General features: G+C 42.8%; 2 protein-coding genes across 6 annotated transcripts; one reads left to right on the top strand and one right to left on the bottom strand.

Moving 5' to 3' along the window:
• Positions 1 to 378: 378 nt before the first annotated feature.
• Positions 379 to 8,378, top strand: LOC135240971 (vesicle-associated membrane protein 1-like). 3 transcript variants are annotated; one of them, XM_064311069.1, is made up of 6 exons: positions 379 to 469; positions 1,147 to 1,179; positions 1,970 to 2,129; positions 2,479 to 2,637; positions 3,862 to 3,913; positions 6,450 to 8,378. In XM_064311069.1, coding segments are annotated over exons 2-6 (390 nt in total). In that variant the 5' UTR covers positions 379 to 469; positions 1,147 to 1,177; the 3' UTR covers positions 6,467 to 8,378. The 3 variants fall into 3 exon arrangements, with proteins under 3 accessions (XP_064167139.1, XP_064167136.1, XP_064167128.1); XM_064311066.1 differs by lacking the exon at positions 379 to 469 and adding an exon at positions 476 to 639; XM_064311058.1 differs by lacking the exon at positions 379 to 469 and having other exon boundaries at positions 476 to 1,179.
• A 161-nt stretch (positions 8,379 to 8,539) lies between these two features.
• Positions 8,540 to 14,396, bottom strand: tapbpl (TAP binding protein like). Of its 3 annotated transcripts, none has more exons than XM_064310090.1 (9): positions 13,335 to 14,396; positions 12,278 to 12,493; positions 11,519 to 11,803; positions 11,173 to 11,367; positions 10,553 to 10,720; positions 9,913 to 10,016; positions 9,370 to 9,598; positions 8,913 to 8,992; positions 8,540 to 8,688 (listed from the first exon to the last, which is right to left on the bottom strand). In XM_064310090.1, exons 1-8 carry the CDS (start codon positions 13,390 to 13,392, stop codon positions 8,913 to 8,915), a joined length of 1,335 nt encoding a protein of 444 aa, XP_064166160.1. In that variant the 5' UTR covers positions 13,393 to 14,396; the 3' UTR covers positions 8,540 to 8,688. The 3 variants fall into 3 exon arrangements, with proteins under 3 accessions (XP_064166160.1, XP_064166151.1, XP_064166142.1); XM_064310081.1 differs by having other exon boundaries at positions 12,278 to 12,496; XM_064310072.1 differs by having other exon boundaries at positions 12,278 to 12,523.
• Between the last annotated feature and the right edge of the window lie 125 nt (positions 14,397 to 14,521).

The following is a 14,521-nucleotide window of genomic DNA, read 5'->3' on the forward strand; positions in this document are numbered from 1 at the left end:
AGACTAGCGCTGCCCCCTTCTATAGGGGTTATCACATTTGATCATCTTGATGGCCTGTGCCCCCTGTCCCTTTTCCTTTAAATTGCGTTCATGGAGTCTGTGCTGGGATAAATGAGAGAAAATGAGAGTGGTTCTGGGGAATAAATAGTCTGGGTCAGAGAGTTGGAATAAGAGGGGGCGGAAGAGGATGGAAAAATGCCCTAAACAGCTCGTTAAGCGAAGGATGGGAAGACTGGAGTGAAATGCTCCCGAGCTCGTGAATCGAAGAGAGTGAAGAAAAAGCAGACTCAACATTCTGTCCAGTGCCGTGTACCGCAGTGTCGTCCCATCGCCCTATCCGAGGGAGAGAGAGAGAAAGAAATCTGCAGTACCGCAAAGTGGAGAGAGAGAGGGGGAGTGAGAGAGAGCAAAGGAGGGGGAGGGAGGAGAGAAAGAGGTACCGCACCACCGTTGTGAGTCCAACTACAGCGTAAGCAAGAGGGAGCGACGCATTATTGCAGTATAGTTCCATCAGAGATACGTGCAAAAAAAAAAAAAAACTACCGCACTAACCTAAAATCCGACACACACTCAACGACAGACAGACAACGGTGGTTAGACTAGGGGGGGAATAGTAAAATTATATAATCAGTGAACCCTGTAGGTATCTGATATTGAACGTTTGTCTTTTTTTGTTTCAAGTACCGTGGACTACAGTTCTGTTTTTGGGCTTGTGATTATTTAGCCTATTTCTCGATTTGCGTTATTTTATTCCAAGTTCTTGAGTGTGTATTTTTGGATTCAGATACGATTCTTGGATTTAGAACTGTTTTCTCCTAAAATGTATATCTCTATATGAATCGTTCACTTTGGCAATCTATTTTCCTTTCTTCGAGGGTGAACTGTTGCCAGATGCGCGCTTCGGTATTGCGGCACTTTCCGTGATGACTTGTAAAGGGAAAACGTCGTTTTAGTAATTTCAGCACAAACTCACAGGCACTCCCGCAATTATTAAAACAGCGAGTAGGATAATTAATCGAGTCGTTTAATTTATCTGTGTGATCACAGACAGTTTCTAGTTCTTCTGGAGTTCACCGAGTTTTTTTTTTCGAAATCACCTTTCTGGCTCGAACCGCTCTCCTCTCTCTCTCTCTCTCTTTCTCTCAGTGAGTCAGTCTTTTAAGCAGCTGCAAACGAGATGTAAGTACCTATGCGGCACTCAATTCCTTTATCCTAAACACATTTTATGATCATTTTACTCGACTGCTCTTTCTTATCTTTCGTTAGATTTTTAGTAAGTGGCACAGCATTGACGTAATTATGGCAGTTATTATACTGTTAATTTCTCTTTTATAATTCTGTTGTGTTTGAATTTGATGTATTATTTATAAGGAATTCATTTCTGTAATTTCGGTCATATGAATGCATTTCATAATATCACGTATAGCATATACTATTTATTCTGCTGTCTATAAAATTACATTGTTGCTTATCTCTCAGTAGGCTAGCTCTACTTCAATTAATGCGTTCTCCAATTTGTGTTCTGTTAGACGTGTATTGCTTTCTGTTCACTTAAATGATCCTTTCTGAGTTTTTTTTTTTTTTTTTTTGGGTGGGGGGGTTTATTGTATTTGAACTGTGGTATTGTTCTATGTAGTATTTTCACTGGATGTACATTATAGGCTACGTAACAGTAATGCATAATCATATAACAGTTAATTGCTTGTGCATTTACTGGACCAGAAAGCCAGTCTTTCAGTTTAATCTGTGATCACAAGGCCTGCTTTTCTTCAACACAGCTTCTCAGGAATATTAATCAATCCATGTGTCAATGAGTAGCGACAGTACAGTCTTTTCCCGAGTCAGCAAACCAGCTAATGCTTTCACATTCTCGCTCTTTCTCTGGCCTGTGTGCTTGTGGCGATGCACTGGAGCAGCAGGGCTGGTCAGTCACCCGCAGTATACATGAGTATATCCTCTCCCTTGGCAGGTCTGCTCCAGCACCCGATGCTGCTGCCCCAGCAGGGGCCCCCGGAGCCCCAGGGGCCCCTGGTGGAGAAGGGGGTGCTCCAGGAGGTGGACCCCCACCAGCTCCCCCCAACCTCTCCAGCAACCGCAGATTGCAACAGACACAGGCGCAAGTAGAAGAGGTAAAATACTCAGCAGCAGAGGGATGGGATAGACTGCAAGGAGGAGAACGTGTGTGTGCGTGTGTACGTGTGTGTGTAGGTGGTGTGTGTGTCTTTGTGTGTTGTACATGCGTGTGTACATGTGTGCGTGCATGCCTGCATGCGTGTGTGCATGTGCGTGCAGGTGGTGTGTGTGTGTTGTATGTGCTTGTGTACATGTGTGCGTGTGTGTGCAGGCAGTGTGTGTGTGTTGTAAGTGCGTGTGTACACGTGTGCCTGTTCATGCGTGCGTGCGTGTGTGCCTGTGTGCGTGTGTATGTGTACAGCAAGTGGCTCAGCCTGTTCAGTGTGGCCTGGCCTCTGCCTCCAGGTGGTGGACATCATGCGCGTGAACGTGGACAAGGTACTGGAGCGGGACCAGAAGCTGTCGGAGCTGGACGACCGGGCCGACGCCTTGCAGGCCGGGGCCTCCCAGTTTGAGAGCTGCGCCGCCAAGCTGAAGAACAAGTACTGGTGGAAAAACTGCAAGGTGCGTTCAGGCCAGTGGGCGGCCGCTGCCACTCTCATGTTCGCTCGTTAGCGCACCAATTAGCGGAAGCGCTCAAGTAGGGCAGCGCCCGGGGCCGGGAAGGCGCGATTCTTACCGACGCGCTGCCTGAAGCGGACGACACGCGAGCGGACGCATACGCATACGCGCCTTTTCATTAACACGCTCTGTTACTCCTGTGGCTCTGCGCTGTAACACGACCCGCCACAAAAGCCAGGGCTGTCCCACTTCACGCCTTATTTGAAAATACGGATTTTTCTTTCTCGACGAACAGTGGATTCTTATACTTTCTAACAGTTGACCCATTTTATCTTTCGCTTCTGTAAGATTTTCTGTTTGCTCACCGTTGTTTACATCTTTATTCTTGCTTCTTCTTGTTCTCTCTCTGTAACGTTACATCCATCTTTTTTAGGTAATCTCTCTACGTTCACACTGCAGATGCACTTTACAAATGACAATCTTTATTGCTCAGTCCATCTGTTCACCGATTCTCCTCTTTATTGCCCAGTGAATTTACGAACCAAACTGCATTCAGACCTTAAATGGTTGGAAAGCCGCCTGGACCAATCACATTTGAGCAATGTTCAAGTTTTTCAAAGGAGGAAATGACATCACTGCACAGTGTCATGGACAGTGAATATAATCCTGCTGTGAGCCCTGATAGGGCTCCTGCTGATCTCCGATGGTGTCTCTGTTCCCTCACACTTCCAGTGCTTTCATTGGCTTTCCCTGTCTCAGTCACTGCCTTCCTACATTGTGCTAATAATCAGGATTATTATTCATTTTAATTGTTTGCGCATGTTAACGCTGTCGCATTGTTGCCTCAGCAGACAAATAAGTTTTAAGCTATGACAACACAAGGCAATGTCAAAGTACCGTGTTGGGAAAGCTATTTTCTACAGGCTAGCTGTATCTTTATGTCATAGCAACAATCAAGATCATAGCTGTAGGAGCTCTCCCGAAATATGCTAGTAGTTATTTTCTGCTGGAGGGCATTGTTTGTGATCATGAATAGCCTTTCAATCTTTTTGTCCTGTAAGTATGTTTCGCGTTTGATCTGGTTCAGTTGGCAACACTGGAATTGAATTAATATCTGAAAGTGAGATTAAACAAATCCCATATTGAAAACAGGTTATTGTAAAATACTTGTAAAAAAACCCCTCTTTTGCCAAAATGAGTACTGACATCTCCTCTTCATCCTTTCAGATGATGATCATGATGGGAATCATTGGAGTCATCGTGGTCGGAATAATTTTCTGTGAGTTTTCAAATTTAAAAGATTTTTTTGTTTGTTCTTTATCAATATTTACTTAATCATGTGGTGGGGTAGTGTATGTAACCTTTAAATGTATTTTCATTGGCAAGGACTAATGGACATATCGCATATTTAAAAAGTTTACAATGAAATCCATTTTCAACCTATATGCTGTTGTATTCCTGTAGTTATGACTGAGAGAATATAGATTTTAGGCTGGGCCTTGGGTTGGTGCTGGACCGTGATGCAGTGAATGTGCGGCAGATGCAAAAAGTGTTTGATGTTTTCAGAGGTCAAAGGTCAAAGTTCAAAGGAAGGGGAATGACAGTGAGGCAGGTGCCTGTGGTTTGGAGCATGTTACAGGATACAGGCTGTGCTCGCCTCTTTTGCAGTCCCTCATTCACCCACCAAAAGAACACCAGCAATGGCAGAATCCTCATATGCTCAGACAGTAAAGGAAAAAGACACGACAATACAGTCCAGTCCATATCTTTTAAATTGTGTTTACTGTGGTAGTAATCTAGCCTAATGTAGCCTGGTTCATTTTTTTTTTTTTAAGTTGTATACTTACTTAAAATTCTGTTGTAGTCGGCAATAGCGGTCTTCAGGTTTGGCACAGTAGTACAGTCTACCATTAAACATTTCACCTGCATCTCATAGACACCACAGGAAATTAATTTGCAATAAACTATGGGAGCTTGAGGCAAGGGAAACAATGGACCTTGACTTTCAAAATAAAGTTTAAAGACAGGAAGATGGCATTGGCATGCCAAATAGTGGAAGTGCATATGTACTGTATAGATGGGTTTGAAATAGATAATAACAAGAGAATGAATGCTAATCAACATGAATCTTTCATACAAAACAGGAGCAATTTTCCACCACCTGCACCATCAGGAGGAATTTCTCTAAATCTGGGGAGAAAAATCTTATCGAGCAGTTTTATGTACCGTGCTCCAAGTATTTCTATGGTCTTCTGCAGACAGTTAAACACAATTTATGTTTTTGGCTGAATTTTTCATTTAACATGTATAAAACTCTTGGAGAATGCACTGCTACCCAGGCCGCATAAACTGCATCAGTGAAACTCAAACTTCGTTAGCATTACAGATACTGTATGGATATCACACATTTTAGCACGAATGGAGGGTGAATTCTTTGTGTTTGATCCCCCCAGAAAGAGAGATTGTTTAAGAAGGCTTAAGCAGTAATAAAACGGCAGTAGAGATGCGCTTCCAAAATGGAGGGGGGCATGGTAGAGCCTAATTATCTCCCCCAGGCGAGAGCCTGGAGGGGATTATGCGTTTGGTCGCATGTGTGCGTGTGTGTTTGTGTATCTGTCTGCAGCTAATCTCAAATACTACTTGGCCGATCAGCCTAATACTTGTTGTGCATGCTGACAGCAGGCCAAGGACCTGAATTCTCGAATATTTTGCAAATCGGTCAACGACAAGTATTTTATTTGAATTAATTTCCATCATTGTCCATTGAAATACATTGAGTGCTAACTCCTCACTCCTCCTAACCGGCTGGTAGGGGCGGCAAGTGATCAACAACTGCTTCCGTTTGGAATGGAAGACAAGCGATGTAAAATGTCGATTTCAACGTTAAAATGGCAACAAAATAATCTGCCAACTAACGGGGAACGTTAATGTTTGAATCTGTGGCAATTATTTTATTGGCATTTTCATGTTGAAATTGATATTTTACATCGCTTGTCTTCCATTCCAAACGGAAGCAGTTGTTGATCACTTGGAAATGTTCCTGTCAAGATTGTTCCTGTCCAGATTTGAAACGAAAATGCCAGACTGTAACATCAACGTTATCTCTGTCTAACACATTGTGGCTGATATGAATGAAATTAGCTAACATGTCACCACCTTTAGCGTTACTTCACTGAATCTGCGTTTTTGGGATTTTCAGTGGCACATGGTAAAAACTTGTAATATTGTATTTGTCTGGTTGCATTGATTGTGTAGCCTCTATTGTTGCATCAGCAAAGCTAACACGCCTGGCGGAGATCTGCACTCTACTGAGTGCACTCTTCTAGTTTTCACATGAAAGACCACGTGCACAGAAGTTATGACTGAGACTGGGTGGACATCATGGCTTAAGTAGCTACAGCCCCACATGATTTATCTTATTAGTGTGATAAATAATTCAGCTGATGCTTTTGTTCACATTTACTATTCAAGAGAGGATATATAATGGTACATGAGAATCCGGTCATCTAAAACCATGGACATCTACATAAAGCATGGCATCTTCCATTAATGATCAGAAGATATTGACTGAAAATGTCTGAACTCAATGAATTAACACAGCAACACAGAGTGAAATGAGTTTCTCAGCTCATTTGTAGATACACTACAGCGGCCAGAGTAGTCACTGGCTGTGTATGAAGATACTTGCCTCTTGGAGGCAGTGAATTGTGTATCCCTGATGTTTCGGTGGAGTGTATGAGCTGCTGCCTTCTGTTCTGTCTCTTTTTTTCAGTGCATATTTTGAATGGCTTCTCTCTGATTCTCTTTCTCCCCAGTGTATTTCTTCTCTTGAGCTGACCCCTGTGTGGAAGGACACAGACTCCACAATGACAAAGGGAGGGCGGGGGGAGGGGAACAACAAAACCTTCAAACTCTACTCTCCTTTTCCCTCTCTCCCTCCCTCCCTCCCTCCCTCTCTCCCTCGACCCCACCCTCTCTCCACACCGAAGTCTTCCATCCAACCATCTTGCACTTAAAATGTGTCGGTAGTGTGTAGACATCGATATCTCTGCTCTCTTCCCTCCCTAACCCTTTTTTCCCTCACTCGCTCTTTCTCTTTTTGGATCAGCATGTCTCTTGCTCTCTCACCGTCTCTGTGTCTAATGCATTATTGAAGGGTCCGGCTGACACAAATAAGAGGAGTTTGACAGAGAGAGAGAGAGAGAGAAGGATGTGAAAAAAAGAGTGGGAAGGAAGGAGACAACGAGAAGGATAGGAAAGGCAGAGAGTAGAAGAAAGAGAGGAGGAGTGTTTTGGGAAATATAGCAGGTGATATGGATTACATTTTCTAAATCCTAATTACGCCAAAGCTTGTTCATTTTACCTTTTGGAAGCTTCTTGCATTTGTAAATTGATACTGACATACCTAACAATGTTCCAGCCTCCTACCATTGCTACTATTACTATTACTAATAATAATAATAATACAAACTCATGATTATGATAAAGATAATATGAATAATTTTGTTGTGTTTGTGTACTTGTGAACTAAATCTTTGTAGCTATTAGCTTTCCCCAAATTCTGTTTATTTTGCTCTTCTGGTGTTCCTTCCTTTATCTCCTTTTCCATCATTCTCTCTGTCTGCTTCTGTGAAAGAAGGTGCAGAGAGACTGAAGGAAAGATGAGGAAGAATTCAGTTAAGATTTTAAGTTGATTATCTTAAGTTTTGGTGTGTCTCTATACTTGCGCCACCATCAGACAGGAAAACAGATGCAGAATAAACCAGGGAATGCAGGAAAATGCATAAAGAAAATAAAATAAAGAGACATAAAAAGAGACACAAATATTGTAAACAACACAGGTTTGAGACTCGCAGTCTCTTTGCTGTGCGATCAGGCACGTTCTGAATCCCCCCTGACGATGACGCGCCTAACAGGCTGCCCGGTAAGCAACGTGAGACGTGTCAAAAAATATCGGTCGTTTCCGTAAATGTTTCGCTAACGAGTTGAAGACGTGGCGGCGCAGAGCCGGTTGGTTCTGTTCACACAGCCGTATGTCGAAAATGTGCGCTGTCTGCAGCGGCGACGCCCAACAACCGCCGTGGTTCTGGTGTGAGTGGTTCGCCATCGCGTGTGCGAAGACATGCTGTGTACTGCGGACTCACTGGAGCGCTGTTTATGTCCCTGATGACTTGCATGGCAAACAGTGGCCCTATAATCCCATATATGCCCATCGGTGTACTACTGTGTCTGTCATTTCAATCTCTGCTTTTCAGTGCATTTTTCGCGTTACCGTTGTGTGAAGAAGAACCCTGTGTTGCTTCAATATGAAATATCATTTGTAAGAAATGCCATAAGACCAAGGTCATACCAAGTGTCCTATTTTGTTATGAGTTAGTCACATGCTTGAGGAAAAAATAATAATTAATGTGTGGTACAATGAAGAAACTCTTATATTTAAGGCAAAAAAGAACCATAGACGGATTTAACTTTCGCCACAATACTGATTCTCTTTTTCTCTTCCTTTATTTGTTAGTTACTGCTGAAAGTTGAAACATTTCTCAAGGACTGTTAAGATTAAAAGTTGTAAAAACCTGAAAATGTAAATTGTATTTATGGATGAAATATAAAGGTTATCATGACTCAAGGGTAATTAAAAACGATCAAACAAATATGAGAGATGCTACTGAATTATGTGATTGTCATTTAAACGCATGCCTATTTGCCGACCACTTTTGCTGATGCCAATAAAGGAATCATCGATATGTGCTGTTTCCGGTCATTATTGGCAGTCTCTTCTGTGCACTGTATGTTGTGGTTAATTTCATAAAAGGTGCATGCAAACAACATTTTTAATATCCACCTGCACGCAAATACCCCATTAAATAAAACTGTCATACGCATCTACGGAAATGACAGAGCACAATTATGAAAGGTTTTCTCCTTTATTTTTAAATAGAAACCCATGTTACAGCTGCAGTTTATCGATGAAAGACAACCCAACCACCCAACCAAGGAGAATACAGCCCATCCTTTCTTCTGCTCATTTTCCACCTCTCAGCATTCTTCAGTGATCTAAAATAATAAAATATGAACAAATTTTAGAAAAAAAGAAATATGCACACAATCTTCATGGCATGCTCATAGATATATGAATATATTAAAATACATTAGAGCAATTATGCAAGTGTAAAACTGTATATTAACATGCATCCATTTCAAGATACTGGACCCACAGAATGACCAAAGCACAGTGTCACATGGACAAAGACAGGAGCAGACTTATTTGAGATACTTGCCTATTTCAGAATAAAGTAGAGAAACAGGAGTGTGGCAATTGCCAGACCCATTAGGACTTCCATCCGGTAGGACCTCTTTTCTGTGGAACAGAACAACATCATTCAGTATCTACTCACACTCCTTTCTTATTGTTCAAATTTCCATTGTATGTACAGGTTGTGGATGCCTGCCGAAAGAACAATACAATCTGATTTTACCTATAATTCTATTCTTTTCTATTTTTCAGTTACTATTAATGTCTGTTTGCCCATACGTTATTGTCAGCTACTGTTATACCCCTGTAATCTGTGACCATACATACAGAAGTGACATGAAACCAATGTAGTACTGCATCGTGTATAAAGCGCTACAGGTCTTACTCCGGCTCGACTTTAACATTAACATGTTATTTAATCGTGGCGGGGTGAAGCCCGGGTCGCTGGGCCGCACAGCGTGAGCGTGTTATCTGGCACGTACCTGGCTCAGGCGCTAACACCGTTAGGCTAACAGCGACAGGTGTGGCCAAGGAGCGGTGCGAGACCAGGCAGGTGACGACGCTCCCGGCAGGTAGGGCAGAGGGGTGAAGGGTCACGTGGGAGGACAGGGAGAGGGTTCTGTCATAGAATTGCCGGTGACTCGTGAGTGATGAATTCTGGGTAAGGGAGATAGGCTCCTCCTTTGAAGGGGGGAGATACAGCCACTCTACCTGAGAACCACAGGACAGGAGAGACTCACTCGGCATGAATCAGTTACCGCAGTGACACAACATGTACATTAATATACACAGAGAGAGAGAGAGTGAGAGTGAGAAGCAGATACAAGCTATAAAGTAATCTCACCAGGCCAACACTATGGCTAGAAACATGTTTCCAAATTGAATTTCTTTCTAAGGAAAATATCCTTATAGCAAAGATAATGGTATCAAGTGCTTACAGCAAGTCAGCGACAACTTAATCAGTCACATGGTTGATTTTTTAAATATTGAAACAACCTGAAACGGGCAGAATTTCAGATACGGACCTCTACATCCAGTGGATAGTAGCGATCACAATGACAGCTCACTTTCTGGGGCAAGCCATCCTTAAATATCACCGTGTCCACTGAGAGAGACACATTGGGGGGCTCTGAGAGACAGAGGGAGAAAGAGAGAGAGAGAAAGTGAGAGGGAGGGGGAGTTAGTGTGTGTAAGAGAGAGACAATGAGAGATTTTCTAAGAGAGAAAAGTGTGGCAACAGAATTCCATTCAAATATAAATGTAATAATTAAATCAATGTAAAATCAATATTAGTATATAAACTAATAAAAATATTAGTTTCATATAAGCAAAAAGGTAAACTGGAAAAATAATTATTTATGCATATACCTGAAATAGCTTGAGTAAATTATGATATACAGCAGCTTTAGAGAAGGTCATTGAACAGGCTAGGAGATGTTTAATTATTTCTATAATGTTATGCCCAAGATACGCACTATGTGCTTTTACATGCATGTGAATACATGAAATGTGAATACTTTGTTACAATATAAGGAGATGGGCGAGATACCTGCAGTCAAAAAGTAAGTAAATATTGAGAAAAACACGTCCTGCTCCTTCAGCATTTTGTATCAGCCATTGAAAGTGAGCGGCAGCCCGCGCTTCCTTTGGGTTTCGATGACTCACGGGTGAGGTGGAGCTGTATGACCTGCTGGGCCTGGTACAGCCCGATGCCCACGGTGCAGATGTATGTGCCTTCGTCAGGCACCGTCACCTTCCTCAGAGTCAGAGACACGTTCCCTTCCTGCACCGCGAGAGCCGGGTCCACGCTCGACCCGTTTCTGTCCACGTGCACTGGTGAAAGGGAAGCCGCATTGTACTGTGCTCACAACTAAATCTACCTTTGTTGCCTTAAACCGAAACGGCACAGCGGCCAGAGCCACTCAGTTGCATGTGTTATAATAATAATATCCTTGCATTTATATAGCACTTTTCCGAACGCTCAAAGTGCTTTACAGTGAAGGGGAACTCACCTCACCTCACCCACCACCAATGTGTAGCACCCACCTGGGTGATGCACGGCAGCCATTTTTTGCGCCAGAAAGCTCACCACACATTAAAATTATCCATACGTTATCCATAAAACTTTAATTTATTTATCTATCATAATGCCAACACATTAAGTCGGGCCAATATTCAGGCCATAATACTGGGGGGTTTCAACATCACACCTGAAAAATGTTGCCACAAAATAACACTATATTGAACTAGGTTGTGATTGGCTCTTTCCTTTCCCTTGCTCTTACCTATTGGCTGCTCCTCTGGCTCCACGGTCTTCATCTCCATCACTCTCCACCCACTTCCTCTGTGCTGCAAACGCCACTCGAGCCACATGGCATGCACTGGGAAGGGTTCCTGTTGCTTGAAGCCACAGTCCAAGAGCGTGTCGCCCCCTAGGGGAGCTGTGATGGACTGCGAGCGAGAGAACACCACAAATGCCACTGACAGAGAGAGTGGCAGGGAGTTAATACACAAACACTCCCAACAGACGAGGCTAGATGCTAAAATGTATAATTAACAGTAAACACAACACAAACATTCTACAAAATAACTGAAAATCACCTTTATAATGATATTAACTCTCTCTCTCACCTTCAGTCAGGAGGGTTCCAGACGGGGTGAGGGGAAGTTCCAACTTGCTTTGCAGGAGAGGAGAGGCTGCAGACTCCCACCCCTCGCTAGTAGGTGGCAGTGTCCGCAGGACCAGAGTGAGACTTACCCCACCCCCTTCCAGCGCCACGGAGCCGATGAAAAATGCCTCGTCTGCATTCCCTTGGAATCCACGGGGGATGTAGCGGCTGATTTCACAGGCCACCTCCTGCTCGTTGCAGTCAGCGTGGAGAAGTGAATCTGCTTCTGGGATTTCAGGTGATGTCACTAGTGGGAGAGGAGGGAAAAAATGTGGACCAAATGTGGTGTACGCTTTTTCAGAAAAATTTAAAAATGGTTGCTGTTAGCTGTTGCAGTGTAAAAACACAATGACACTCCACAGTGAGTAATAACACACTGGTCTGATTACCATAGAAAACACAGGCCTGGGCTGTAATATGACATAGGTCTTCATGTACCTCCCAATCAGCATTGAAAACAATTATGGCACTTTAATTTCCACAGAATGCGCACATAATAGCAAGCAACAGCGTGCATTTGTGTGTTCAATGAAAGCCTGCTGAAGCCCTTGAACCATGTGTCCTTGCCATCCACACAATCAGCGTTCCAATGATGCCTTATGAAGGCCCCTAGCTAAAGACTGCAGGTGTCATCTTGTCTCTAGGTGGCGGCTTTCACAGCACTCACGCGTGTCACTGAACTGTGCTGCCTCTGCAAGTGTAGAAGAGCTGTGACACTGACCTTTGGCCTCTATTATGATGTCATCTGGATCAGGGTTCTCTGGGGGGATGTAGGGAGTCACGGTTTCGGGTGAGAGGTCAGGGGACATAGGCAGGTCCCTCAGAACCAGTGTTGCTGGAGTGCGGGAGAAGTGGCCTCCACTGGCACCCATAGCTCCGAAACCTCCACCCTCCTCCACCAGAGAACAGGACAGCACCACATCTTGCCCCGCAAACCCTGCTTGGGCAAGGTGTGAAGAAGGGAAACCTGATGAAACACATCACAGTTGCTCCCGGGAGAGCAAGTGAGCAAGATAAGGGCTAGTCTGACCTGGAACAATTAGCATACAAATGCTAGCAGCACATCACATTGGCCTACTAACTTAAAACTATGCATCAATAATAGCAGATAAGCTTTTGGTAATAAAACTTAAACAGAGATAATGACAGATTTGTGAGTAGAATAAAACAATAAGATTTGTTTCCCCCCTTACAAATGCATACAAGGTCTCATGGCATTACAAACAGATCACATTCCGAAACCTTCCAGCAATAAAGAAACAACAGCACACTGTCTGCAGTCAATAATATTCAATAGCATTAAGTTCTTGTAGCGCCTTCTGTGAAATGAGTTTCATTCATTTGTTGTTTTGTATGCTTCTTTGAATGAAGGAAGATCATGTTCTGTTTGTGGGTTGCACCGATATGCAGTGCCCTCCAAAAGTATGGGCACAGCAGAGCGAAATTTGTCAAATTTGCTATATACTTAAGGTATTTGAACTTGAGATTAAGAGATAAATATTAGACAAAAAAACAATTATCTTTTATTGCGTGGTATTTACATGTATACGTTTGCCATCTTACAGAAACAGCTGTTTTTGTGTTGAGTCTCGCCATTTCCGGCTGTGTAAAAGTAAGTTAACGAATGATTGACATGTGTTCATTTGTTGCGCAGGTGCTCCTTTTGCATGGATGTTCACACATGAGAGAGCAGTGAGTCTTAGACGAGTTTCACTCAGGTTTCACTCCACCATTCCTTTTGGAAGGGCACTGTATAAACAATAATAAACAAGGCTTACCAGACACAGCAGGGGCAGTCAAATAACTTATAATCAGGAGTCCAACGCTGAAAACCATCGTTCAATTGCACAGCTTATGTTCTTAGCTCTCATACATACGTCGTTCTTCCCGAATTCATTTGAGGCGAACGTTATATTTGGAAACACGCAAATTACCACACAGCTACCAACGAAATTGTATTATTAATTAAACTATTCAGAGTTAGGAGCAAGATTTTTTTAGCATTCGATATAACAGCATCTCTGTAATGAGCTACAAAACCACTTTCGGTTTTATAAAGTCGCGTACGTTGGTATAACGACCGGGGTGCTATGCGCCAAAAACAAATAGTAGACCTAGCGTACTGTAAACAAATATAATATTTCGGTGGCATCGACGTCGATTAAACAATAATTATCTTTATTTACTAGGCTACTCCCAACAGATACGCGCAAATCGGCAAAATAGAAGTGAAAGTAAAATAATCTGATCCACCAATCATAGCAGAGAGGCTGCTTAGCAAATAAGTTGCTAGGAAGAACTGTACACATAGGTACCGTAGGGCCAGGCTACTTCCGTCAACATTCGCCAGCCGGCAACTGTCTGTTGAGCTTTCTGAGAAGTGAGCAATTTTGTGGAATATGTGTTGGACGTCTCTACATAGATTTGCATCTACATGTATTTTTGGAATGAGCTGCTGTTCTCTTCGAAATACCATAAAACCTACAAAATGTCGCGACGCGGTGACAAATAAAAAAAATACGAAAGGCGGCCCATGAAAGTTAATTAAATAGCTGCCAGTACTATGGAATTTGCTGAAACAACTTTTCTACAACTATTTAATAGGATTCATGTCGGCCATTGGTAACATTGCCGTTGCAAAAATGAGCAAATGCTATCCTAATTGGAATTTTGAGATAACTACATTAGTGGTGTTTTAATTAACCAAATTTCAGTAAACAAAATGGACTATAACCTTTCCATGGAGCTGAGTTCTGTAGGGCCGAGGCAAAGTAGCTTTTGGTCCATCGCTGTTAATATGACATGTGGTTTACACGTCATTATACCTGTTTGATAATATAATGTCATCCAGTTTTCGGTCGAGTATTGTCTGGTGTTGTACACACAGAAAAAGTATGCGGTAAGATGATGGTTAAGACACCCACATGTATGCATAGATGTGTGTGCACCCCCCGCCCCCAACACT

Source organism: Anguilla rostrata, chromosome 1, assembly GCF_018555375.3.
Source record: "Anguilla rostrata isolate EN2019 chromosome 1, ASM1855537v3, whole genome shotgun sequence".
In the NCBI taxonomy this organism is placed as follows: Eukaryota; Metazoa; Chordata; class Actinopteri; order Anguilliformes; family Anguillidae; genus Anguilla; species Anguilla rostrata.